A 13080-nucleotide genomic window follows, 5' to 3' on the forward strand; every position below is an offset into this window, starting at 1 on the left:
AAGTATGTTCCTTGTATAGGTTGCGTGTGCCCTCTTGATGTAGTTGAGCCTTGGTTGCTGTTTGCACATCAGTGAGAAGGGTTGACCCTCAGGCTGATTGATTGTGAGGACTTACCAGGGAAGGGCTATACCTCTGGAGCAGGAATTGCTTTAGCAGGGCTCTGGTGCATATCCAGTCTGTTCTTTGGGCTGATTGTCCTTGGATGCAGCCCCAGGTGGTGCTCTGGCTTGGGGCAAAGCTGGCCATCAGCACACCAATATTGAGGCCTCCTGGGAGGCCCCTTGCAACAGGCCGAGTTCTCAGTTGCAGCCTATGCTCTTCCCAGGGCCACCTGGCATGAGCAATCCACAGATGGCCACCACCTGCACTAGGGTTAGAGGTGCCTAGGGAGGCCAACCCATAAACCAAAGCTGGTGCTGCTAGTGCCAGGCTGCTTAGCAAGAGGTACAGGGCACGCTGAGGCCAGTTGCTGCTTGTTTGGGTTTTGTGAACCTTTGAGAGATTTTAGGAAAGTCTGTAGCATGAGCCAAGACAGGCCATTTGTATGGAAAAGCCACTGGAAGCAGCTCAGGTGGACCTGCAAATTGGGTGGGATGAGGTCTCAGGGAATCACCAGGGTGGGCAAACAGTGTTAGCCTGGTTGATGGTGACTCAGATGTGGTGGCAGCTTGCATCTACATGCCGGAAGGGGCAAGAGCTTAACAAAGAAACAATGGTTTCTACAAGCACATCGGTCTGGGAGAAAGTTGCCTCTCCAGCCCTCACCCTGAAGCCAGACAACTCAATTCCTCCCCATATGTCCCTGGCGCTCTTCAAGCACCTGTCCGAGCACTGGAGCTCAGAGTGATTGAGTTTGTCAGTGAGTAAGTTCATGCATGGGCCCTTTAAGAGGCATTCCAGTCACCCTTCATCTCACTCTGCCACAATCTCTGCTGGTTTTCACAACCAGATGTGGAGACTTCTCTTCCTAGGACTGGAACCCTGGTCTGGGGAACCTGGTGTGGGGCTGGGATCCCTAGCTCCTCTGAAGTGGGGGGAAACCTCGCAGCTGAGATAGCACTCCCAATTTTTAACTGCCATATGCGGGTGTGGGACCAGTCCATTATGCTTCTTCATTTCTCCTGCCAGTGTTCTGTAGGAGGTAGCTTCTTCTGTGTGTCCTTAGTTGTAGGAATTCTGTTTAACTAGACTTCAGGAAATTCTCAATGACAGTTTTTCTGTAGTTTAGTTGTAATTTTGATGTGGTTGTGAGAGGAGGCAAGCACAGCATTTACCTTCCGCCATCTTGACCAGAAATCACCTTATAATTCTTAATGTTCCAAAGCACAGAACTATGACATGTGTCATAGTGTGGAGATCTCATTTTGTGTAAAATATATCATGTTTCATGTTGCATCATATTGTGGGTAGTTATAACTTTTTATTCTTTGGGAAAAGGGACAATATATTTCAACAATGAAAAGGGCATGTCACACAGAATGCCCCTCCCATGCCATGGTACCAAGGACCTGTGACTTTTAACAAGGGACCAATGAGAGACTTCCTGGGTTCCTCAAGTATCCTCTCCAATGTGTTCCAGGAACACCTTGTCTCCCCTTATTATAGGGCTCCTCACACTGCATGGTGCTTGCAAGTTCAACTGTTCCTTTGACAACGTGTGGTAATCCCAGTACCTATAGGTAATAAACCTATACTTGCTAAATTAAATTAAAAGGCTTATATGCAGAGATCAATAGTGTTCCCATTTGGTTCACTTTAAAATATCTGCTAAAAGAATAGTTACAGCTAAAAAGGAATTTTGAAGCCCAAGCCCCTCATTTTGAAAAGTGGAAGTTTGAAGCTTAGAAAGACAAGTATGGCCCGCTGAGCCAGTACTTAACCCCTGGTCTACCAAAGGCCAGTGTAGTCCCTTTCCATGGTGCTCTGCATCTCACCTTAATCACATGTTTTCTCCCTTTATTTCCAGCCTCGTTAACTTTGTGTGCCACACATGCTTCAAGAGGCAGGAGAAGCTCCATCACTGTGGGCAGTGCAAGTTTGCCTATTACTGTGACCGTACCTGCCAGAAGGATGCTTGGCTGAACCACAAGAATGAGTGTTTGGCCATCAAGAGATATGGGAAGGTGCCCAATGAGAACATCAGGTCAGAGCTGGGACCTGGGGTAATGTATGGGATCCCCAGATGTCAGGTGTGGGGGTGGGGGGTGGCAGTGGCAGCATTCCCAGGTCCTAGGAAGCTGGGCTGAGTGCAAATCAGGACAGAGCCTCAAAGAGACTGAATATGGTCACTTCCATGAACTCCCTTTAAGTCTAGGAGCTTATCTCAGAGGGAAAATGGGGTGTCTACCTAAAGCAGTGGTCCAAACTGCAGACACTGCAGATTCATTCCGTATGTCTCCCCAATGTTTAATTAAAAAATCGATCTTCCAATGTTAAAAAATTGGAATATTTCACATTAAAAAAATTAGGTTTTCTGGCCTTTCTTGATAAAAAAAAAATCTAAAATCTTGGCAAAATGACCTAGAGCCCAATAGCATCTGCCCCCTTTACAAAATACTGAGCTTTTCTAGTAATCACAGCTCCACCAGTTCAGGTGGTTGTACATGCAACCCTCTGCACTCATTCCACCTGAAAGGCACTTGCATTTGCAATAATCAGTGGCCTCCCCAGGTGACCATCACCAGAAATCTCAAGGCTAACACTTGGGGAGCCCCAGTTCAAGAGCTCGACCAGGTCAAGGCCTGTATGTATGTGTGTGTGTGTATGTATGTATGTATTTTTAATTTCAGCTTTATTGAGGTATAATTGACATAAGATTGTAAGATATTTAAAGTGTACAACATGGTGATTTGATATACATGTACATTGTGAAAAGATTCTTCCCATCTTGTTAATTGACACATCTATCACCTCACATTTATCTTTTTTATGTGTGTGAGAACATTTAAGTTTACTCTTAGTAAATTTCAAATATACAGTACAGTGTTATCAATATAGTCATCATGTTTTACATTAGATCCTCAGAACTTATTAATCTTATAACTAAAATTTTGTACACTTTTATCAACTTCTCCCTATTTTCCCCAACTACCAGCCCCTGGCAAACACTTTTCCACTCTCTGATTCTATAAGTTTGACCTTTTTTTTTTTTTAAGATTCCACGTATAAATAATACCATACAGTATTTGTCTTTCTCTTTCTGGCTTGTTTCACTTAGCATAATGCTTTCAAGTTTCATCCATATTTTCCCAAATGGCAGGATTTTCTTCTTTCTCATGACTGAATAATATTCCACTGCATATGTATATATCTCATATCTTCTTTGTTCGTCTGTTGATGGACCCTTAGGTTGATTCCATGTATTGGCTATTATGAATAACCCTACAGTGAACACAGGAGTGCATGTATCTCTTTGATATCTTAGTCTTTAAGGCCCAAAGCAAATGTCACCTCTTGTGATAGGAGCTCACTCTCTTTAACTGCACAGTCCCTGTTGGTAATTTCTTCTGATACTGAATTGAAATCTGTCACCCATTAGTCTCCACTCTCTGAGTTTTGTGACCATCTCCTTAAAATTAGGAGAGAGTAGACACATTACCCCGAGTCTTATTTTCCTTAGTACTGTCCTGGGCTCTATGTGGGGACATCTTGGTTCTCAGGTACCTGGGGTCCCCAGCAGGGCATCTTTGCAGAAATAACTCTGTGATCCAAATGAAAGGAGAAAAGAGCCTGTGTTTTACCAAGGGAGCCCCTCTTCAGAGATGAGGTCTGCCCTAGGCCACCAGCCCCTTCCAGGTGCCTGGCCAGCCTGCAGTCAGAGAATGGCAGAGGGTTTCCAAAGTGTCCCCAGGTTACAAGCATCATCTTGTGAGTATGGGCTGCCTAGAAGTTAATGAAGGAGGCCTCCTTGCCCTCAGGATTAAGTACACCCCTCTGCCCAAAGCCCTGTGCTCTCCTGAGTTCCATCTTGCTACCCCTTTTTCTCCTCCAGAACCATCTGCTCTAGCCAGGCCCAGCCCCTCCCTGCTTCTTGCTTATGCCATGCCCGTGGCTGTATTTAGACCTTTGCTTATACTGTTTCCCCACCTAGATTTTCTTCCCCATCTTCTATCTAATCATTAAGAATGTAAATAAGTTCACACATGATGTGAAATCCTTTGTTTTCCAAATAACTCTGGAAATTAGCATGGCAGGGAATATGTATTATCTTCACTTTACTGGCCACTAAATAGGTTCAGGGAGATCAAGCGATTTGCCCAGGGTCACGCTGTAAGAAGTGGAAACAGGCGTGAACTCAGGTCATTAGACTTCATCTCCAGTGCTCATCTCAGCCATACTGTCAGGAGACCCCAGCTGCCATAGCTCATGGTGTCCCTAGACCCCTTCCATGATCTCCTAGACCCTACATGACCTGGCTTTTGCCCACCTCTCCACCTTTATTTGCTCTCCAGTTCTCGCTTCCTGTGCTCCAGCCACCTTGGCCTTCTTGCTGTTTCTCCATCATGCCAAGCTCATTCCTTCTTTAGAAGCTTTATACTCTCTGCTCTTTCACCATGTGCACAGACCTGGCTCCATCTGTTCAGTCTACTTTCAGCTCAAGTGTGCCTCCCTCTTGCCACTTCCCCTGATTCCCTTGGCTCCTCCGCCACCCCTTGCCCCTCATTATCATGTTATCCTTTTTTCTGTAGCACTTAACACTAGTTTAAATAATTTTTTTCAATTAATCTTTTTTAAAAATTTTACTTGAGATTCAATATTATTTTATATTAGTTTCAGGTACAGCATAGTCGTTAGCCTATTACTCACTTGGCACTATACATAGTTATCTAACTTATTTAACTTAGCATAATATCCTCTAGGTACATCTATGTTGTCAAAAATGGTAAGATTTCAATTTTTATGTGTGAGTAATATTCAATTGCATATATTTGTACCAAATTTTCATATCCAATTGTCTGTTAACAGACGGCATTATGCCATCCGTTAATGGGCAAGCACTTAGATTACTTCTATATCTTGATTATTTTAAGTAGCACTGCAGCGACAGAGGGGTGCATATATCTTTTCAAATTAGTGTTTTGGATTTCTTCAGATAAATATCCAGAAGTGGAATTGCTGGGTCATAAGGTAGTTCTTTTTTTAATTTTGTGATGAAACTCAAAACTGTTTTCCATAGAAGCTGCAGCAATTTGCAATCCCACCAACAATGCGCGAGGCTTCCCTCTTCTCCACATCCTCGCCAACAATTGTTGTTTGTTAATTTATTAATAATAGCCATTCTGATGGGTTTGAGGTGATATCTCATTATGGATTTAATTTGCATTTCTCTTATGATTAGTGACGTCGAGAATCTTTTTGTGTCTATTGGTCATCTGTATGTCCTCTTTGGAGAAATTTCTACTCAAATCTTCTGCCCATTTTTTAATTGGATTGTTTTTGTTTCTTTAATGTTAGGTTGTATGAGTTCTTTATATGTCTTAGATATTAACCCCCTATCAGATGTATCATTAGCAAATATCTTCTCCCATTAAGTAGATAGTCTTTTTGTTTTGTGGATGGCTTCCTTTGCTGTGCAAAAAATTTAAGTTTGATGTACTCCCATTTGTTTATTTTTTCTTTTGTTTCCCTTGCCTGAAGAGATATATCAGAGAAAATACTACTAAGAGCATTGTCAGAGAGTTTACTGCCTGTTTCCTTTTAGGAGTTTTATGGTTTCAGGTCTTACATTTAAGTCTTTAATCTATTTTGAGTTTATTCTTGTATATGGTATAATAAAGAGATCCAGTTTCATTCTTTTGCACATATGTGTCCAGTTTCCCCAACACCATTTATTGAAGAGACTCTTTTTACCTTGCTGTTATTCTTGCCTCCTTTGTCATAGATTAATTGACTATATAGGCATGGGTTTATCTCTGGGCTCTCTGTTCTGTTCCATTGATCTATATATCTGTTTTTATGCCAGTACCGTGCTGTTTTGATTACTATAGTCTTGTAGTATAGTTTAATATCAGGTAGTGTGATACCTCCAACTTTGTTCTTTCTTGAGATTGCTGTGGCTAATTGGGGTCTTTTGTGGTTCCATATACATTTTAGGAAAAATGTCATTGGTATTTTGATAGGGATTGTACTGAATCTATAGATTGCTTTGGATATTGTGGTAATTTTAACAATATTAATTGTTCCATCCATGCGCACAGTATATGTTTCCATTTATTTGTATCTTCTTCCATTTCTTTTTCTAATTTTTTATAATTTTATGAATACAGATCTTTGGTTAAATTTATTCCTAGGTTTTCTTTTCTTTCTTTCTTTTTTTTTTTGCAATTGTAAATGGGATTGTTTTCTTAATTTCTCCTTTTGATAGTTCATTATTGGTATATAAAAATGCACCCTATTCCTGAATACTGATTTTGTAAACGGCTACTTTACTGAAGTAATTTATCAACTCTAATAGTTTTTTGGTGGACTCTTTAGGGTTCTCTAAATGTAGTATTATGCCATCTGCAAATAATGACAGTTTTACTTCTTTCTTTCCAATTTGGATGGCTTTATTTATTTTTTTTGTCTGATTTCTGTGGCTAGGATTTGCATGCTGTGTTGAACGGAGGTGAAGAAAATAGACATATTTGTCTTGTTTCCGATCTTAAAGAAAAAGCTTCTAGCTTTTCATTGTTGAGTATGATGTTAGCTGTATTTGTCATATATGGTTGTTGTTATGTTGAGATGTGTTCCCTCTGTTCTCACATGGTGAGAGTATTTATCATAGATGGACGTTGGATTTTGTCAAATACTTCTTCTGTATCTATTTATATAGTCATATAATTTTTATCTTTCATTTTGTTTATGTGGTTTATCACATTAATTGATTTATAAATGTCAGACCAACCTTGCATCCAAGGAATAAATACCACATGGTATATGATATTTTTAATGTACTGCTAAATAAGGCTTACTAATATTTTGTTGAGTTTTGCATGTCCATTCATGAGAGATCTTGGCCAATAATTTTCTTTTTTTTGTAATATCTCTGTCTGATTTTGAAATCAGTGTAATGTCGCCTCATAGATGAGTTTGGGAGCCTTCCTTCCTCTTGAATTTTTTTGGAATAGTTTGAGAAGTATAGGCGTTAATCTTTCTTTGAAGCCAGTTAGTCCAGGACTTTTGTTTGTAGGGAGGTTTTTGATTACTGACTTGATTTAGTTTGTAATAATCCATCTGTGCAGATTTTCTGTTTCTTCCTGAATCAGTGTTGGAAGATTGCATGTTTCTGAGAATTTATCCATTTCTTCCAGATTGTCCAATTTGTTGGCATATAACTATTTGTAGTATTTTCTTTCTTTCTTTTTTTATATTTATTATTATTTATGCCTACAGCACCTGGTCTTCCTAGATGGTCTCCCATCCAAGTACTAACCAGGTCCGACCCTGCTTAGCTTCTGAGATCAGACATCAGGCTTGTTCAGGGTGGCATGGCCGTAGATCATGGACTGTGGCTCTACTGGGGTGCGAACCCAGGATCTCCTGTGTAAAGCAGATGTGCTAACCACTACACTATGGAACCGCGTCTTGTAGTATTTTCTTATAATTTTTGTATATCTGTGGTGTCAATTTTCACTGCTCTGCTTTCATTTCTGATTTTATTTATTCAGATCCTCTCTCTTTTTTTCTTGATGACTCTGGTTAATGGTTTATCAATTTTGTTTATCTTTTCAAAGAACCAATTCTTGGTTTCATTAAGCTTTTATATTGATTTCTTAGACTATATTTTGTTTATTTCCACCCTGATCTTTATTATTTTCTTTCTTCTACCCACTTTAGGCTTTTCTTGTTCTTCTTTTTCTAGTTCCTTTTAGGCGTAAGGTTAAATTGTTGATTTGAAACTTCCTTTTTGAGACAGGGCTGTATTGCTATGAATTTCCTTCTTAGAACTGCTTTTGTAGTGTCCCATAAATTTGAGGTCGTTGTATTTTTATTTCATTTATTTCAAAGTATTTTCTGATCTTTTCCTTGATCTCATTATTAACCCATTCATTGTTTATCAGCATGTTATTTAGCCTTCATGTGTTTGTGTATTTTTTAGTATTTTTCTTGTGATTGGTTTCTAGTTTCATTCTACTGTGGTCAAAGAAGATGCTTGATATGATTTGTTTTCTAAAATTTACTGAGACTTGTTTTGTGTCCTAACATGTGGTCTATTTTGGGAAATGCTCCATGTGCACTTGAGACGAATGTATATTCTGCTTCTTTGCAGTGAAGAAAATCCAATATCAAGGAAATCCATCTGATCAAGTGTGTTATCTAAAGATGCTATTTCTTTGTTGATTTTCTGTCTGAAAGATCTGTCTATTGGTGTCAATGGAGTGTTCTAGTCCCCTAATATGTGTGTATTACTATCAGTCTCTCCGTTTAGGTTGGTCAGTATTTGCTTTATATATTTAGGTGCCCCTATGTTTGGTACATAAATGTTTACAAGTTATATCCTCTTTGTTGGATTGATCATTTTTTCATTATGTAATGTCATTCTTTATCTCTTGTTAAACCCTTTGTTTTAAAGTCTATCTTGTGTGATATAAGTATTGCTACTTCAGTGTTTTAAAATTTCCATTTGCACGAAGTATCTTTTTCCTTTCTTTTACTTTCAGTCTGTGTGTGGTTTTTTTTTTTCTTCTTCTTTTTTTTTCTTTTTTAATTTGAAGTGTGTTTCTTGTAGACAGCATATGCATTGGTCTGGTTTATGTTATCCATTCAGCCATACTATATCTTTTGATAAGAACATTTAATCCATTTAAGTGATTATTGATAGATGTGTAGTTATTTACATTTTATTATTTACATTTATGTTCTTTTTTTCTCCCACTTCTTTTTGAAGAAGTCCTTTCAACATTTCTTATAATACTAGTTTGGTGGTGATGAACTCCTTTAGCTTTTGTTTTGGTCTGGGAAGCACTTTATCGGTCCTTTAATTTTAAAATGAAGCCTTGCTGGGTAGAGTAGTCTTGGTTGTAGGTCTTTGCTTTTCATCACTTTGAATATTTTGTGGCAATTCCTCTGGACTGCAATGTTTCTGTTGAGAAATCAGCTAATAGTCTTATGGGATCTCCCTTGTAGGTAACTAACTGCCTTTCTCTTGCTGCTTTTAAGTTTCTCTGCTTGTCTTTAACCTTTGGCATTATGATATGTCTTGATTTGTGCCTCTTTGGGATCATCTTGTTTGAGACTCTGTGCTTCCTAGGTTTGTAGGTCTATTTCTTTCACCAGATTAGGATTCTATTATTGTTACTTCAAATAGGTTTTTAATTCTTTGCTCTCTCTCTTCTCCTTCTGGTACACTTGATGGTGTCCCAGAGGTCCTTTAAACTATCCTCATTTAAGATATTTTTCTTTTTTCTTTTCTGATTGTGTGTTTTCTGAGACTTTATCTTCCAAATCACTGATTTGATCTTCTGCTTCATTTAATCTGCTGTTGGATTCTTCTAGTGTATTCTTAATTTTGGTTATTGTATTCTTCATTTCTGACTTTTGTTTTTATGGTTTCTGTGACCTTTTTAATGCTTTCTATCTCTTTGTTGAAGTTCTTACTACGTTCCTTGAACATGTTTATAAGTGGTGTTTTGAACTCTGTATCTGGTAGATTTCTTGCCTCTATTTTGTTTAGCTCTTTTTTATGGTGTTTTGTCCTTTTCTTTCATTTGGGACATGTTTCTTTGTCTCATTTTGGCTGCCTCTCTGTGTTTGTTTCTATGTATTAGGTAGATCTGCTATGTCTCCTACTCTTGACAGGGTGGCCTTAGGTAGTAGGTGGCCTGTAGGGCCCAGTGGCTCAGTCTTCCTGATCACCTTGAGCCTGATGTTTCAGGAGTGTCCCTAGTGTGGACTGTGTGTGCCATTCTGTTGTAGCTAAGCCTTGCTTTCTGTTGGCATGTCAGTGAATGGGAATGACCCTCAGACTGACTGTCTGTGAGGATTGGCCATGATCACAGCCTATAAGCTGCTATAAGGAAGCTTACCCTGTGGAGTGAGATTCACCGTAGTGGGCTCTAGTGCTTGCCCAGACCACCCTTTGGGTGTGATGCTTGTAGAGCTAATTGGGTGGTGCTCTGCTGTTGTCTGAAGCTGGCCTCCAGGTGTATCAGTTCTGGGGCCTCTTGGTAGGGGCTCTTATGCATTCCATGGTCAGCCATTACCTGTCACCAGCTGGGGCTACCTGGTAAAGCTACAAAATGATCTGTAGTTCCTTGCTGCCTCTGCTGGACTTGGAGACTTGTGGGAGTAGGCACGCTGTGAACCAAGGTTGGTTGCCACCAGTGCTGAGACTTGGGCAGCTCAGCAAAATGCTCAGGGCACCCTGAGGACCGCCGCCACCTGCTGGGTGCCTGTAAGTCTCAGCCATTGAAAGAGCCTCTGGCAGTATGTGAGTTGGGTGTGGTAGAGTCTCAGGGATTCATGGAGAGTGGGAAGGGTGGTTAGTGGTGTTCACCAGCTTAATGCAGATTCAGGTTTGGTGCCAATGCCTGGACTGGGGACACTTGGCAAAAGGCTCAGAGCACACCAAGGCCAGCTGCTGCCTGTCTGGGTTTGGGGACCTCCAACAGTTGTCTCAGAAAGACTGCAGTGGGGCCTGGGCTTGATGCCCAATGGCAAATGTGTCTCAGGTGGTGCACGAGCCAAGGCCAGCTCCTTGCTAATGAAAGAGCCTCCTGCAGTTTGTGGGCCCCGGCTGGCTGCCTGCTGCCAACAGTGCCTCCAGTGGTATGCAAATTCAGTGGGGCAGGATTCCAGGGGATCACCAGGTCTGAGTGGGCAGATTTTACCAGGCCAATGCACATACATATTTGGTTGTGTGGGGAAAGGGTTCAACACAGGAATGATGGAGCCCTCACATAGGCTGCATAGGAGGATGGCTCAACACAAGGACAATCATGGCTGTACCTTCGGCTCTCACTATGAAGCCATACAACCCAGTCTCTCCTTGTATGTCTCTGGCACCTCTCAAGCTGCTGTCCCTTCACTGGAGCCCTGAGTAAGTGCCTACGAATGAGTGAGTCTGTGCTCAGGTCCTTTGGGTGGATGCCTGGGTTTCCAACAGCCTTCTATCTCTCTCTGACAGATGGAATCCCCTGTTTTTCAGTCAGATATTATGAGGGCTCCTCTTCCTGGCACTGGTTCTCTGGGCTGGGGAACCTGGTGTGGGGCTGGGACTTCTTACTCCTTGAGAGAATCTCCAAAGCTGAGGCATCTCTCCCATTTCTCAACTGCCATACATAAGTGTGGGGCCAGCCCATTTCATGTCTCCATCCCTCCTACCAGTCTTGATGTGGCTTCTTCTTTATATCCTCAGTTGTAGGACTTCTGTTCAGTTACTCTTAGATGTTCTCCAGGTTGATTGTTCTATAATTTAGATGTATTTTAATGTGGTCATGAGAAGAGGCAAGCACAGTGTTTACCAACCTTGCCTTCCTGCCTGCTCTTTCAAAACATGGTAATTATAGTTAACCTAAATGTTCTTTTTAACATGTCTCCCCCACTATAAGAAGCTTCATGATAGAAGAAATTCTATCTGTCTAGAATCTTGGGCCTGACACTGTACCTGACAGGTATTTGGCACTCAGTAATTGTTCGTAGAATGAATGAATGCAGTGTAGCCTCCTTAACATTGTCCCTCTCCACAGGCTGGCTGCACGCATCATGTGGCGGGTGGAAAGAGAGGGTACTGGGCTCACAGAGGGCTGCCTGGTCTCCGTGGATGATCTGCAGAACCATGTGATGCACTTTGGGGAGGAGGAGCAGAAGCAACTGCAGGTGGATGTGGACACTTTCTTGCAGTACTGGCCACCCAAGAGCCAGCAGTTCAGCATGCAGTACATCTCGAACATCTTTGGTGTGGTATGATTTTTCATAAAGTGGAGGTGGAGTGGGACAAAAGTTGGGATTGTCCAACTAAGAAGTATTCAGATACTTCAAGGCCAGAGTGGGGAGTGGGGACCAAAAGAAGGACTAGAGAGAGATAGAGCCCTAATCTGAACAACTGTCATCCAGTTCTCTGTCCTTCTGGTCCTACTATAAGGTCATTCCTGCCCTATCTGAAGTTGGCATCCCAATACAAACTTTCCATTTTCTCTGAATGGTAGATTTGGATGGTATTTTGCCTACTTGTTTATTTGCACTTCCTATATTTTCTCCTTTCCACATTGAAAACAAAGACCCAATTACCATCCCTTCTTGACCATTAGTCACTTTGAAAATAAGACCCTTTCTTTTGCCAGATTTGATGGGCAGGAAAATGGGGAGGCTGAAGAAGTGAGTATGGAAACCAGAGAGAGGAGAATAAGGGCTTTTTGGAGGGTGCTACCTTGGAGCAACAAAGCCAAACTTCTCGCAGCTGTGACAGTCCAGGAGGTGGGGGTGGGAGCCCTGAGGATCAGCAAGCTCAGGCCTTGGGCTATGGAGGTAGAGGTCTTCCATCTGGTGAGCCCAGCCCCTTCTGTGGTGCTGGTGAGTGGGCTGAAGTTGGGGGTTATTGTAAGAACAACAGCATGATTACACTCAATATCTCTTGTGTCCTTACCATGTGCCACTGCTTCTGTTATAGAGTTCTACAGAGAAACAAAACCAACACTCTATCATCTAACTTACTTTCTTTCTCTCTCTCTCTCTCTTTCTTTCTTTCTCTTTCTCTTCTCTCCATACACCAGTTTTCTCTATATATTAAAAGATCTGTATGACACTCAGGAAAAACTTGTTTGTAGACTTGATCATCCAAATTATGTTGACCCTTAGTACTCAGGTAAGTTCTTCAGACAGGTAATACAGTCAATCCTGATATTCTTTATTACCTCCTAGGACCTGTATATTCATGGGGAGGCTGCCTTCCAGTTTCCATCTCCATCCCTCCATTTCTTCCTTGAAAGGTATCTCCTTTCACATATTCCTACGTCAGTCACCTCTAGGTAACACATGCTGTTTTCAACAGCCTGCTGGGCAACTGTCAAGCTCCAAAGAAGCCCTTGGTTGCTCTGTTTTACCATCCTTCATTGACAAGTCTCCTTTCCTGTTCATTCTTTCCTGCTTATCTTTTTTTG

The 13080-nt window shown here is 41.2% G+C and overlaps 1 protein-coding gene and 1 pseudogene across 2 annotated transcripts in view; one reads left to right on the forward strand and one right to left on the reverse strand.

The window, feature by feature from the left end:
• The window catches only part of SMYD1 (SET and MYND domain containing 1), a 60119-nt gene that overhangs the window by 23288 nt on the left and 23751 nt on the right, over positions 1 to 13080 (forward strand). For both annotated transcript variants that reach the window (XM_006913496.1, XM_015590627.1), the window contains exons 2-3: positions 1968 to 2144; positions 11671 to 11884. In XM_006913496.1, coding sequence (XP_006913558.1) covers positions 1968 to 2144; positions 11671 to 11884 — 391 coding nt within the window. The remainder of the gene's footprint in view (positions 1 to 1967; positions 2145 to 11670; positions 11885 to 13080) is intronic.
• LOC112481159 lies at positions 7367 to 7482 on the reverse strand (annotated as a pseudogene).

This window comes from Pteropus alecto, unplaced genomic scaffold, assembly GCF_000325575.1.
Source record: "Pteropus alecto unplaced genomic scaffold, ASM32557v1 scaffold315, whole genome shotgun sequence".
Lineage (NCBI taxonomy): Eukaryota > Metazoa > Chordata > Mammalia > Chiroptera > Pteropodidae > Pteropus > Pteropus alecto.